We start from the raw sequence: 13742 nt of genomic DNA on the forward strand, positions 1-13742 counted from the left end.
TAGTTCCACGTCCCTTTCTGTGCCTAAGCATCGCATTGGCTACTCTAGCAAAGTTTCACCTTGTTCTTGGGAAAATGGTTTGAAGGGAAGGGAGTTTTCCCTACTATTCTAAAATTGATCCAAATATACTCCTCAATCTACGGCTAGCATGATATAAATACATAAAATACAGATTTGAGAGACAGGTATTTGAAGAAGAACAGAGTTTCTTGGGCTGGAAGGTATTTCAACAATACGGTCCAGACAACACAATTGCTCTGCTTCTCATTTACCCAGGTAGTCATGCGATTCAAGCCCTACAATTTACAATTCTAGATTACAAAAGGAAATATACAACAACCTTAAAAATTAGGTCACAGGGGTTTCTGAAGGTCAAATATTTGGCCCAACCAAGTTTTGGAAAATAATTAGGAGGATTAAGTTTATATTTCTTTTTGCTTAGTTATACACAACTACTAGAGGTTTGATCCATAGAGTATATGGTTACTGCTGCTGCCTCTTTATGCTATTCCCACCAAGTTAATGTGAAATAAACTGGCGTGTGAACATTCAGTACATTAACTAAGCTGTGATAATAACAAAGAAACGTGTTTTTACTTGTTACTACAAGTCACTAAAAGTCACTCTCATTTCAGATAACAGTGCAATTGGCAGCTGAGTTTTGAATTGGAATGATGTAATTTGGATGATTATTAACTTCATATTTAAACTGTGTATCTTCTCTTTATATGTTCTGCATTAAGATGGACTGTCTGGGTTCAGTCTTGTTGAGCTGAAGCAAAGAATCCTGCTCTACCTTATAAACTGTGCCTTAGCTGGCAGGCAGAGAGGATGAGCTTTCAGCTGTGGCTTAGGGTGTAGCTCTCTGTAGGAAGGAACAGAGAATTTTCTCACGTTGTTTAGAGACATGCAACTTTATCCCTTAAGGCTCAAGAGTAATATTTTTCTTCCTTCTGCTAGAATGAGATAAAACTTCACTATTTATGTTTTCCTATGAAAGTAAAAAATAATTTTTTTTCTGTACCAAAAAAAGAATAAGTGTGTCTGTGAATCTCTGTATGATATAGATTATAGATCTAGATCTAGATTATACAGATACAGATATACACATATATGTATATCCATATCCCTACAGAAACTTCCACCATTTTTTTTAAAACTTGTACAACTCTAGCCTGTATAGCATTAAAGCAACTATCCTGGTGGGTATCACATTTGCACAATCATATCCATCAAATCCCCCAATAAATTAAGTTTAAAATGTTAAATTCCACTGGACGCGAGTTAGACTAAAACGTCCTGTTAGCAGTGAGATGTAATATTAATACATCAGTATAAAAAATTATTAACATATCTTAGTAGCAATATGTAATTAGTAAATTGTAGTATTAGTAAAAACATGTAGTAGTACCATTCTTTCTCAAAAAATAAGGTAATTTCCTTTCTTTAAAGAAAAGAAGGAAAATAAAAGTAGAATACTATCAGCCTCTTTCTACATATATTCATGCAGGGGAGCTTCATATTTTTTTAAGACTTTATTAAGATTCTTCAGGGTCTGGTTTTTGCCTCTTACTCTACTGATATTATTCTTATTTAACAAACGCCCACTTTTCCCATTTCTGAATTTTACTCCTTAAATTACACATTTTGTTACCTTTTGTACAATATAATAGGAATTTATCTTTTCCTGCTTGTTCCTTGCAATTAAGAGGTTTATTATGTGTAATAACTAACCCTGTTTCCCTGGCCTTCTTTGCTTTTAGTCTATACCATCTTTGCTAAAAACCATCTGGATGATCCCAAAGGTATACTCCAGTGTTTTATTTTATGATTTTTATGATCTTTAATCAACACTGAGAACTAAAGTAGGACACATTTCTGCCAGTACCTTTCTGGTACACTTCATGATAAGCATTTTATCCCATTTGAAAATGGGATAAAATGCAACTGTAGGCCAACTTTGAGTGTGTTAGATAACTTACACTGAGGCAGCACCCTACAATGAGTCTGTGACAGAATTAAAGTAGTAGTTCAGATCATCTTATTAGCTTTTATCTGCCTCAGCTGGAGAATTGTCATTCTTTCCATCATCTCCTGCCTCATATGTAATAGATGACAGAGCAGGCCGGTAGGCAATAGCCATCAGGCCACCCATCCCATCAGAATCCAGCACAGGTTCATGCAAGAAGGCAACTGGGGTTGTTCAGTCTGGAGAAAATAAGGCTGAAAAGAGACCTTATTACTCTCTGCAACTGCCTGAAAGGAGGTCATAGCAAGGCATGTGTTGGTCTCCTCTCCCAAATAACAAGTGATAGGATGAGAGCAAACTGCCTCACATTTCACCAGGTGAGGGGTTTAGATTGGATATTATAAAAAAATTTCTTAACTGAAAGGGCTGTCAAGCTTTGGAAGAGGCTGCCCAGAGAAATGGTTAACTTACCATTTCTGTAGGTATTTAAAAGATTATAAAATCTACGTGTGTGTGTATATATATATATATATATATATATATATATATATATATGTATGTATATATACACATTATGTATAAAATAAAAAACAGATGTGCCACTTAGGAACATGGTTGAGTGGTGGACTTAGCTGGGTTAATGCTGGACTTGATCCTAAAGGTCTTTTCCAACCTAAATGGTTCTATGATTCTAAGAACTGAACTTGGAGCTCCCTGTCAAATAATTCTCCTACCATGTTTCCCCCATCTCCTCAACCAAAAATTGGTAGGTCAGGTACCACTGGCTTCTGGTAGTCCAGTCCACTCCATCTCACACCTCATTACATTGCCTTCTTTCACCCTTTTTCTTCTCCAGGCAATTAGTTCTAAATCCCTCCTTCCTGTTTTGCTCAGTAGCTCTAAATGTCACCCTCTTGTTTTGCAACACATATCCACTCAGCTTTTCTTGTCTAATCATTTAATTTCCTCCCAATGCCAGAATCATTGTCCAACCCATGTAATCTCCTTGTGCAACTGGTCTCAGGTCCTCCTTCCACTGCTTTCCTAACCCAACATGGCTCAGATTCCTTTCCTAAATATTGCCTTGTTAAACCACTCCAGTTTCCATACCCCTTCTTCACTGATTTCTTGTCAAGCCATTTCTTTCTCTTCCACTCAGTCTTGCATTCCTTTCATTCCTAAGGTCATTTTATCTGCTTGCATTCATATCAGTAGGATAATTCTGAAAGTCAAAAACTGTTACTATGCTCAGTCACCATTTCAAGCTGCATTTTGGCACAAGAAACCCATTGCAGAAAAAGCCTTGGAGCGTGCACGGTGCTTGATCAGTAACAGGTTGCTCAGTCTGTATGGAGAAAGGTTGGCCAATATGAGCTGGGAGCAAAGAGATGCTGCATGGTTGCTTTAGAGTATGGTGCAGGTTGCTGAGCTGTGGGAGCTGTGAGGGACATGAACATAACACATGATGGAATCTCCAGCACTGCTGGTAGCCTAAGGCCAAGATCTATTACAGAAGGCATACAAATCCATTTCTGAAAAGCCAGTAATTTGTCAGTGTGAAGGAACAAATGAAAAACTTACTCATTAATGCTACATGAATATCATATGTGACCTGTTATTAGTGTATAAAAACAGACCACTAGGCTTCTAGAATGTTCATTGTCTCTGACATGGTTAATCAGAAGGGCTGCTATAGTAATTGCAAACTTGTGAAATAATGGGTGGAGACAAGATTTCAGTTTTAGAAATCCATTTCAAGTTATGACACTGCTCCTTCTTTGTCTACCTTTCTTCAGCTAGTGAGTGTGTAGCAAAATGGTAATTGAGCCTGAGTGTTACTAAATGCAAAGTACTGCATACAGAAGAGAAATTCTAATTTTAATTTAATTCTCAAAAAATTCTGAACCACACTGATACAAAACAATGATGAAGGACTACTGTGTTTACCAAGGACAGAATTTCACTGGGGATCATGCACTTGAAACTAAATAGTTTGGAAGTTACTGTAATGAGAGGAAGTAGGAGACAAGTTTCCAGGAATATGCCAGTAGGGAGAAGAGTTCTGTGGAGTGTAAAACTAGACCCTCACTACTGATACTAAGCAAATAGATCTGCAGTTAGAATGTATTAAAATCCTTGTTCTATTAGCATTCTTTCTACATTACCAATGTTAAAAACAAATCATATTTGTTCAAAGAACATGTCATCATGATATGCATCTGTGGTCATAGCTCCTGGAAAACAGGAAGATGGGTCTGCTGAAGTTATTATGATTTAAAATTAATGTCTGATACCTTATGACCAAATACAAGAGAGAGAGATGATTCCCTTTTGGAACAATTTTACAAATTTAACCTCCATCACCTGAAATAGAAGGAGCTGTGACATAAACAGTGATGATGACACAGCATTCCAAAAGTTTTGTCTTTCATATAAGATAGTCTCTGCCAAACTCAAATCTGTTGCAAACCATGGTAATAAAATACAATTATCTAAAAGCTTGTTATATTCTCTTAATATACTAAAAAAAAAAAATTTGCATTGCTTCATTCTGAGAAATAAGTGGACTATATTGGTATGACATCTTGTATTAAATAAATTGATATCTAAGCTGAGACAGAAAATTTATGCAAACTTTCAGTTTGCATCATTACAAAATCAGCAAATAGATTAATGGACAAAGATATAATCCGCTGAGAAGCACTATTTATAAGGGAATTATGAGGCAATCTCAATAAAAGAATTAGAGCTCTACCTATGCAAGCGATATTAGTTTTAAACATATTTTAAATGCCTTTTCTTAAATTACTAAATTCAGATATCAAACTTGAGACTGACTTTGCAAAGATCCATGATACTATTCATGAATGCCTTTTCCATAAAATGTTCCTTAAGAATTTCTTTCTGTTTTTTCACTTTTGGATGATAAATGGAACACTTTTTAAACCAAGCATTATTCTAGATATAATAAGGAAGTTAACATCAATGACATCTGGTCATCTATTTATTATGTATCTACTAAAACATAAAACAATACAATATTTGAGATAAGCTAGAAATAAATATTGAGCAGTGAAATACCTTGGCTTTCAGATCACCAAAAGCTATCAAGATCAAACTGAGCTCTGATCCACTTCAGAACAAGCTAAACAGGAACACCTAGTTTTAATTTCCATTTTTCAACCCACTCACCTAGTCCTAACAAGATAGGTAAGAGAAGCTCAAAATCATAATTTAAACTGACTGTTCATAAATGTAGAGTATTTTGGAGAAAAATCTAATTTTGTACTTTACACAGATTATCCAATTAATATGACTCACAAAAGGAATATCAGCATTCTAAGCACCAATGTGAACAGCTCAGTTGAGACATCTTTGTGTAAATGTCGAAGTCAGAAGCCAATTAACAACAAAACAAATAAAAACAGTAAGGAAAATAAAACTGAGTTCTTAGTACAAATCAGGTGTTTTCTCTCTCTGCAGTACCAGTGCGTTTCCTGGACCAGCAGAATATGAGTGATTATGCCTACTGACATGAAAAATTAGAATTGCTGTCAAACACCACACTTTAGAATGAAGTAACTGTGTGTTTGAAGTCAGAGTAAAATCCACTAAGAAAGTAGATATGTGTCTCTAAGAGTATCTGGTACTATCCACATACAGAAAAAAGACCAGATAATTTCTGAGTCTGGTATAATAGCATTAATTCCTGTGTATTTTCACATTTTCACCCAGACTTATAAATTTACGAGCTCTGCTTATAAAAAGCAATCTACTGTCTTGTATATTGGAAAGGCATGAGCTATTAAGCAGAGGCAAGAGTTGCTTGTACAGAGGCTAGATCACAGTCACATCAAAAAATCCAAGTATATAAAGCAAAAATATAGACAGAAATCAAGGAATTGCATAAAGTAGACTTGTGTGTAGCAATTTAACACTTGTGGGTTACAATGTTATTTAATAAAGATTAGGAAAAGTACCCTTATCAGTGGGAAAGTGAATTAGTAATGGCACAGAAGGTCTGCAAGCATCAATTTAAATGCCAATGCTCTGTACATTTTTTTTTCTATACACCCCTTATCTTCTGCCCATGCTACTCCAAGATTTTACTCACTGCTCAGAAAAATTACCTTCTCACATCTACAGTTTTTGTAACACCCCAGTCATCTAAGGGACATGCAGCAGGTGGGTAAGAAAAGGGCAAGAACGAGAAGAGAAAATAGGAGATACAAAGAAATGGAAGCTTGTCTTCACTCTGCATTCTGTAGATCAAAGAAAGTTTATGTGCATTTCAATTTCACCCTGTAGGCCCCATTCTGCAGATCAAGCCTGCATTATAATCAGCATTGGAGGCTTATGGGTTTTGAGTGGTTGATACCAGATCTACACTACTTCACCTGCACTGGAGTTTAAAGTTCTAAGTAGCGACTAAACATATAATGATACCAGCAGTCAAACATAAGTTGTATTAATAAAGTTTAATAAGATTATTGACCATAATCTGTATCATTATTCACATCCACCTATTTGCACATATATTGATACATTGTATAATGTAGCTCAACTTCAAAAGTAGAACCTCCTTCTGTGAAACATCAAGCAACAAACTTAATACCCTGTTGTAGCACTTCAGCAGAATGACAAAACCTTATCACTTAGTGCTGATGACTACAGTAACAGAATAGTTTAATTATTTCCCTGCAAACCATGCCAAATTCTACTACTAAGTGATATATCTAGGAGATAACACAGATTTCACAAAAGAGACCACATCAATCCCTGGAACTTTCCTTCTTGCTCTACTAGTTATTAAGTTTTCAATACCACAGGATTTTACTTAAAATTTAGAAAGTTAACAGTCCTACTGAATTTATATAGACTTAAAAATTGAGCAAATGTAAGTCTGCAGAATGGAGACCAGTACTACACAAATCACCTTCCAACATTATGAACATGCATGATACAGTTTGCATCTTGCAGTTTACCTCAGCTTACATAAATTAATCTCATTTTTCTGCCACCTTTCACAACATTTGCAAAGTGCACTCCATGATATTTATATGTTACATTAGACCTACAATAAACAACGTGATTTTTCATTTAATTATTAGATGACACGTTGTTCTCAGAATATAGCTGGGTGCTGTATGCCAAGTGCCAACAGCAAATAATACAGGTTCTTCCTGTTCTGAGAGAAACCAAATGGGAGCATCTTCTTATTTGTTAACCTAGACTCCATTAAATAAAATGTATTCACATAACTATTAGTGGGACAGATATTCACTCTGTAGTAATTTCTTGTATTTCTGACTTAGACTCCTTAAAACTCAAGCATCTAAAATCAAGAGTAGCCAAGGACATGAACTGAAAATCTGAACTGTTTAGCAATATTATTACTGTATATTATTATTAGACTTTGATTTTTAAATCGGGGAATAGGAGAACTGCCTAGGCAGATACCATTGCTTACCACTTCAGACACAGGAGTCCAGCTTAACACTGCCTGTTACGAGGTCTCCTGATGTCCATTAGAGGGATTTAAAATTTCAATAGTAAACATACATTTTTCTTCCTACAGTCTTCAGTCTTCCAGAGTGCACTTTCTCATTTAAATAACTTGCTTGATATGGATGTTCCTACTGCCCTAGTAAGAAGTTTCAATGGCACCATGGACTGTATTAAAAAGATGGTTGTTAATTTGACCTTGCTTTATCAGAGAAATTACACACAGTACTATTAGTACAGGTAAAAGAACTCTTTGTTTCTTCCAAGCTACCTTTCCACCTCTAGCTTTTAAATTTGAGATACATTTGAATTGACATTGCTCTTATTTGTTACCTTGGAAAACCTTTACAGTTGACTTGTACCAAGAATACCAGGAAAGCAATATGGATGCAATGTATAAAGTGTTGAAATGCAGCAGATCTCAAACTGAAGGGGAAAAAACCAAGTTTTTGTCACAAAAACATTTGACCAGTGTGGGTGATTTTATCAAGATATGCTTAGCCATGAATGCTGTTGGAAACTGACGAAATAATGGATCAATAAAAATCTTATGTTTTGAACAAAGTGCCCATTTGTCAATCATGTTTAAAAAGTTATTCTGAAAAAAAAAGCAACTTTCAAGTGTTAAGGCAGCAGGAGACAAAGTGGAGGTCTGGATGCATAAGACAAGTTTCTCAGAAAATTATAGGCATGTGTGAAATTATTTAAGAAAAAGTTAGAAGAGAAATAAAATATGTACTGGGTCATGGTATTGGCTAGTGTCAGAAAGTGGGATAAGGACACTGAGCAGACAAACAGTGAAACACCAGTCATGGAGACATGCAAACAACAAAGGTCAGCACGGCCCCAGCTGATGGACAGTTCATGGAAACAAAGTTGGGCTGTACTAGATAGCAACTTCTGTGGAAGGGTACAACCAACTTAAGCTTAAAGAGGGAAGAGAACTTGTAAAGAAAAGCAGACAGTATCATAACATTCCTGATCTCTGTGCTGATATTGAGAAGTACCAGCAAATCTGTACTACAAAGATTCGCAAACCTGGAAATTCGCAGAAATTTTCCTTTTTGCAATTATTTCAATATAAGGAGTTTATTTTCATACCAAAAGTACCTCTTTTTTAGGTTCTCATACTCACCTACTCTCAAAGTATCTTAAGATTTTAAAAACCAAGGTATTTTCACAATCACATTATAAAACATGAATTTAATTAACGCTGGGTGATTCTGCTATATATTTTCCTGAAGATCTGAAACACTTCAAATTGTTTACAATTCCTCCCACACCAAAACCACCAATGTACAGCACATATTTTAAGCAGGGAGATTACTGGTGTGTCTACGGTCTCAGCAGAAATGGTAGATAATAGATTCAAAAGCTGTGGCTCTAATGCTCTAAAAAAATGCTAACAATTTGAGAGTTTGAGACTTCAGCTTTTACACCAAAACATAAACTTGCTTTAAAATCCCTTATAATATCAAGGATAGGGATAGGGAGCAAGAAGGAAGAGTATATGTGCTGATTCAGAATGAAGAACCAGGGATTACCTCTCAAACTGCAGCTTCAGACCTCCTACTCCAGGCAGAAATACTTGGAAGAAATAGGAATACCTAATAGATGGACTGACCTTTGAGCTACAGTAAAAAAACCCACATCATTCACAAGTATTCACATGTTTTTAAAAGCCTGTATGAGAACATTTCTAAAGACTAAATATAGATACACTGATTCCACCTGCATTTTGATCCACATGTAAGTTTAATCGGATAGTTTTGTCATTTCAGTGTTAACCATGGCACCAGTCTAGGCATTCAATATATGACCGACCAGTTCCCACAGAAAGCAGACACTTCACATCCATTATCAGGCATCTCTCTGAGGGATATGACCACAGGGGAAGATCCAGGGTAAATACAGTTATGCTGGCATGGGTGTTTTCGCTGGTATAGCTCGACATGCCAATCTGTTATTAACTCTGCTTGGAAAAAGCACCTGTGCGAGTATAACTGGTTTTTGTGGGACAAAGCTAGCTGGTATCTCCGGCTGTACCTGGGCATGGCTCTACTCTTTACAGGGATTCTTTTCTTGTACTTACAGGGGTGACGACTCATTCCACCCTCTGCCTGACAGACAATCTTGGCAGCTCCTCTCATGGCACTAACAAAAAAAAAAAAAAAAAAAAAAAAGAGTGTGGCGAAACCCACATCAAAGTTTCTCTGACTTTTTAAAACGCTTTAAAATTTATTAATTTTTTAAAAAAGTTTTATGTTTATTTCGTCACTCCCACATTTACAAGCCATTTCCAGCACAGACTCAAGAATCACCCAGTGCCCCCACACAAAGAGCCCCGGCAGAGGGGCTGAGCAGAGCCCGGCGGCGGCAGGAGGTGCCTGGGGAGATCAACCCGCGGGGCAGGCTCGGCCCCGCCGCTCAGCCCGACCCGCGGCCAGGGCGGCCGGCGACAGGCCGGGCCCCGCCGGCGCGGCAGGGAACGCCCCTTCCTCCCCTCCCCGCGGGTCCGCCCGCTGGCAGGGGCTGCCGGGGAGCGGTAATTGCCGTCCCGGCTTGCACAACCCGCTGCCGGCGCGGCGGGCCCGTCCTGCCGGCGGCGCGGGGCCGGGCGGCACCGCCCCCTCCCGGCATCCCTCGCTCGGTCGCTCGGCTCGGCTGCGCTCGGTCGGCGGCTCCGCGCTGCTCTCGCCATGGCCGCCTACAGCAAGTTCCTCACCGCGCGGCACTCCGCCATCGCCGGGGCCGCCGCCGCCTGCGCGCTGCTCTGCCTGCTCGGCAAGCGGCGGGCGGCCGCGCAGCACGGGTGAGCCGGGGCCGCGCCGGGCCGCGGGGCGGGAGGGGCGGGCGAGCCGCGGGGCCGGGAGGCCGAAGCGGCGGGCGCTGTGCTCGCCCTCACCGCCCCGCGCCCGGCGGAGGGGCGGCCGCTCCCTGTGCCACACGCGGGGCGCTGCCGCCGCCGCCCCCTGCCCGGGAGGCGGCTCCTTGTCCCCACATGAGGGACAAGCTCCGGGCACAGCGGTCAGCCTGCTTGTCCCCACGCCTTCCCCGGCGTGAGGTCGGTGCTCTTCTTGCGAGCATCCAACCACCGCCACCTTGTTACCCGAATTATGTCGGCTTTTTCTATTTTCCGGACTAGGAACGAGTATTGACACTTGGCTTCTAGGGATGACCGTGACTGCATAGGCAGTTAATGGACTCAGCTGTTGTTTGGATGCTGCCGTGTGACAATAAGATAACACGGGCACGATTTCAAAGGGGCCGAATGTGGTGATGTTCTCTGTGAGGTTGCCTTACAGGTATATGGTTCCAGGGTGTGTATTCGTTAATGCCTTACAAAGCACTGGTATTGCAAAGTGTGGCAGGTGAAGAATGTATCGCAGACTCAGCCCTTTCACGGTTTTACTGTATTTGTGATTGTAAGTTGCTAACTACATGCTTAAGACCTGGTATGTTGCGATATTATAGTGCCTACAGTTGTCTTGTAGGCACTACAAAATTATATGGACTTACTCAACAGACTTAAGTAATAACACACCTGAGATTAAGCAATGATCCAGTTTTATTTTACTTAAGTCCACTCATGCACAATATATGTAGGTGTTTCATGAAGTTAGGCAACTGTCACACAACATGGCAGACATTGATATGCCGCTAAGTTTTCTACCTTACATTGTTTTTTGCATGAGAGTTAAAACAACATCCTGAGCTATCAGTTACTCTTCTATCAAACTCATAGGGAGGGGTGTTTTTTTCAAATATCTCTGCCTAAGTTAGTGAAATACCACTTTAAAAAAGGAGAAAAGCTATATGGAAGGGCACAAAAATTATAAGCTCAGATTTTCATGCCTAATATAGTGGTATTTGTAAGAAATACTGGGCCATGTAAATGTTCCAGGGGTAGTTATGTATTAAGTTAGACCATGGGTCTAACTTTTAAAGTAAATCTCAGTTGTCCACACTTACCTTACTCTGTCTTCATTGAGGGATGATCTTGGAGCGCATCTTCAAACATAGATGCAGGTCCAGTGTAGTTTTGAAGTGCATTTAATATTTTCCCACTGTTAGTAGCATTCATTTGATAGAAGCAGGCTAGAACCTGTCCAGAGTAATATCCTATACCTGAAATAGATATTATGTGTGTCCTGGGTTGTTTTGCTTTCATGTCTTATGATGTTGATCTAGAGGACTTGACAACAGCAATGCATGCATTAGCTTGAGGGTCAGTGTATGAAGAGTGTTAGGCTAAATGCTGAAGACTCTTTGGAATGCGTCTTTCCTGTGTGGATCTTCAATTTTGCTAGGTATAGTGTTAAAAATCTGAGGTATTCATATCTATTAGGTGGACCAAACATTATTACAAGATTAGTGGGAATTGGGAAGGGGAGATAACTTATGAATTACATTCCAGCTAATTCAACAGATGCATGGGCTTTTGAAAGCCTGACCTGATCTGTCCCTTTTCCTCTCTCTGTACTGCAGACTTTCTGATGCCTTGTCCTTTACTTCTCTAATCTCTTTAGTTATTTTGCATTCTTGAATTTATTAGAAATGCAGTTGTTAAAGTAAGTGCCATGCTTGCAAGCTTGATTTTTTGCTGGTGTGTATGTATTGTTTTATACTTTTGAGTCCCTCCACAGCTTAGGTCTTATTTGCTGCTGGTACTGTATTGTGGCCATGGATTCCAAACTCTAACATCCAATATTCGGTTGTTTCAATAATAGCTGTGCTGCTGCTTGAATGCTATTTTGAGGATGGTTTTTACCCACTGTTCTTCGTTCTTTTCTCCATGTTTTCCTGTGAGGCAAACCTTGCCAGGAGCCTTACAGAATGCTACCTGTCAAGACTAGGCAGTAGGTAAGCTACATTGCCTGTATCACCAGCCTAGACAAAAGCATCTGGTTATTACCATTGCCTCATCCTCCTTTAGTTTCATTAGTTCATGTATCATTCATTTTTTCACACTTTGTTGCTGATGTAAGTTATAGAATGCTTTTGAAAAGGATTGTCATCGTGCCAAATCTTTACATTTTCAGCATTGTGCTGAAATTAATATGTTACTATATGGCCTTTGAAATCTGCAGAGCCTAGTGTATCTTTAACATCTGTGTTGTATATCTCTGACTGGAAAGAGGAAGAAGTTAGGAAGGCATAGCTGTCCTAAATTTTTGTACTTATTCCTAGGGCGAAGAATTTCACTTGGCAGTCTAGATAGTCTGGAAGAGGACTGGTAGCCTATCTGCTGCTTCAGGTTAACTGACTAAAATCTGTGAGATGATTTAGTTTTGTGTGTGTGAATTCTTTTGTTAACCTTGGTGTATAATGCCTGAAAATGTTGTGCCACGTTAGTGTGAGGTGAATTGCAACTTCTTGAATTCTGGAAGGTGAAATTCTAGTTTTGAGCTTTGTAAGGGCAAAGGTAAATGTTGCAGACCTGGATATAACCAGCAAAATGCTGGGCTTAACATTCAGGTGGACCACTGAAGTGTTCTAGTGCAACTGTAAACTTTACCTGCAAAACTTCTTCCTTCCTCACATAGTTTCAGAATACATACTTATACTTTGTGTTCAAAATAACATTTCATGTTTTCCTATTATTTCATGTATTTCTGGAGTAACTGGCACTTTTCTGCTTGATTTTGTGTGCTTTTTTAAGTTTTGCTGGAATGTCAGCAATAGGTCTGCTGCTGGTTGAACTTGGAAAGTAAAATAACATACGAATTGAGGAAAAAAATAATCTTTTAGCAAATCAGATGTGTTTGAATGTGTAACAAGAAAGTTATGTGATAGGCTCGTCATATTGTATGTGTTTGTTTTCATACAGAATAACCAGTTACAGGCATGTATAAGCAGGGAGAGGTAGCAAGTTTCACCTACTTTTCTGCTGTCAAACAATAGGGGCAAAGTTCAGTACATATAAAGTAGTAATGTATGAATAATTAAGTTGTATGTGTTATGCCAACCTGCCTTACTAGGTCAAAGATCACTTAATTAGTACTGCCTGGATTAGTCACAGATGATGTGCTGTAAGAGGTATTACATTGCTCATTGATTTTACAGAACTGCGAGGGGGTGCCACTTGCAATTTACAATGCCTTATTGCTACAATTTTCTGAGATCTTCCTAAATAGAATGACGTAGAACTGTTTGCTTTTAGTAATTTGTTAGTTTTCCATCTTACTTCCTTGGAGTAAAACATGGAGAAAAATACATCTGTTCTTTTTCAAAAAGTCTGTTTCCTTACAAAAACTTTGTGCCCTCT

General features: G+C 38.8%; 2 protein-coding genes across 4 annotated transcripts in view; one reads left to right on the forward strand and one right to left on the reverse strand.

Annotated features, from left to right (window-relative positions):
- Window positions 1–9040, reverse strand: part of ARHGAP29 (Rho GTPase activating protein 29) — a 71594-nt gene extending 62554 nt beyond the window's left edge. Inside the window, exon 1 of the mRNA XM_021525856.2 lies at window positions 9019–9040. The gene's annotated coding sequence lies outside the window, so the exon portion shown is untranslated. The remainder of the gene's footprint in view (window positions 1–9018) is intronic.
- Window positions 9041–10108: 1068 nt separating this feature from the next.
- ABCD3 (ATP binding cassette subfamily D member 3) overlaps window positions 10109–13742 on the forward strand; it is a 28223-nt gene continuing 24589 nt past the window's right edge. For 2 of the 3 annotated variants that reach the window (XM_021525818.2, XM_021525828.2), the window contains exon 1: window positions 10109–10286. In XM_021525818.2, the coding sequence (XP_021381493.1) occupies window positions 10174–10286 (113 nt within the window). In that variant the 5' untranslated portion in view covers window positions 10109–10173. Of the gene's footprint in view, window positions 10287–10512; window positions 12338–13742 lie in introns of those variants that run through there. The other variant, XM_021525836.3, reaches the window with a different exon arrangement.

The sequence above is a fragment of the Lonchura striata genome, chromosome 9 (genome assembly GCF_046129695.1).
Source record: "Lonchura striata isolate bLonStr1 chromosome 9, bLonStr1.mat, whole genome shotgun sequence".
NCBI lineage: Eukaryota > Metazoa > Chordata > Aves > Passeriformes > Estrildidae > Lonchura > Lonchura striata.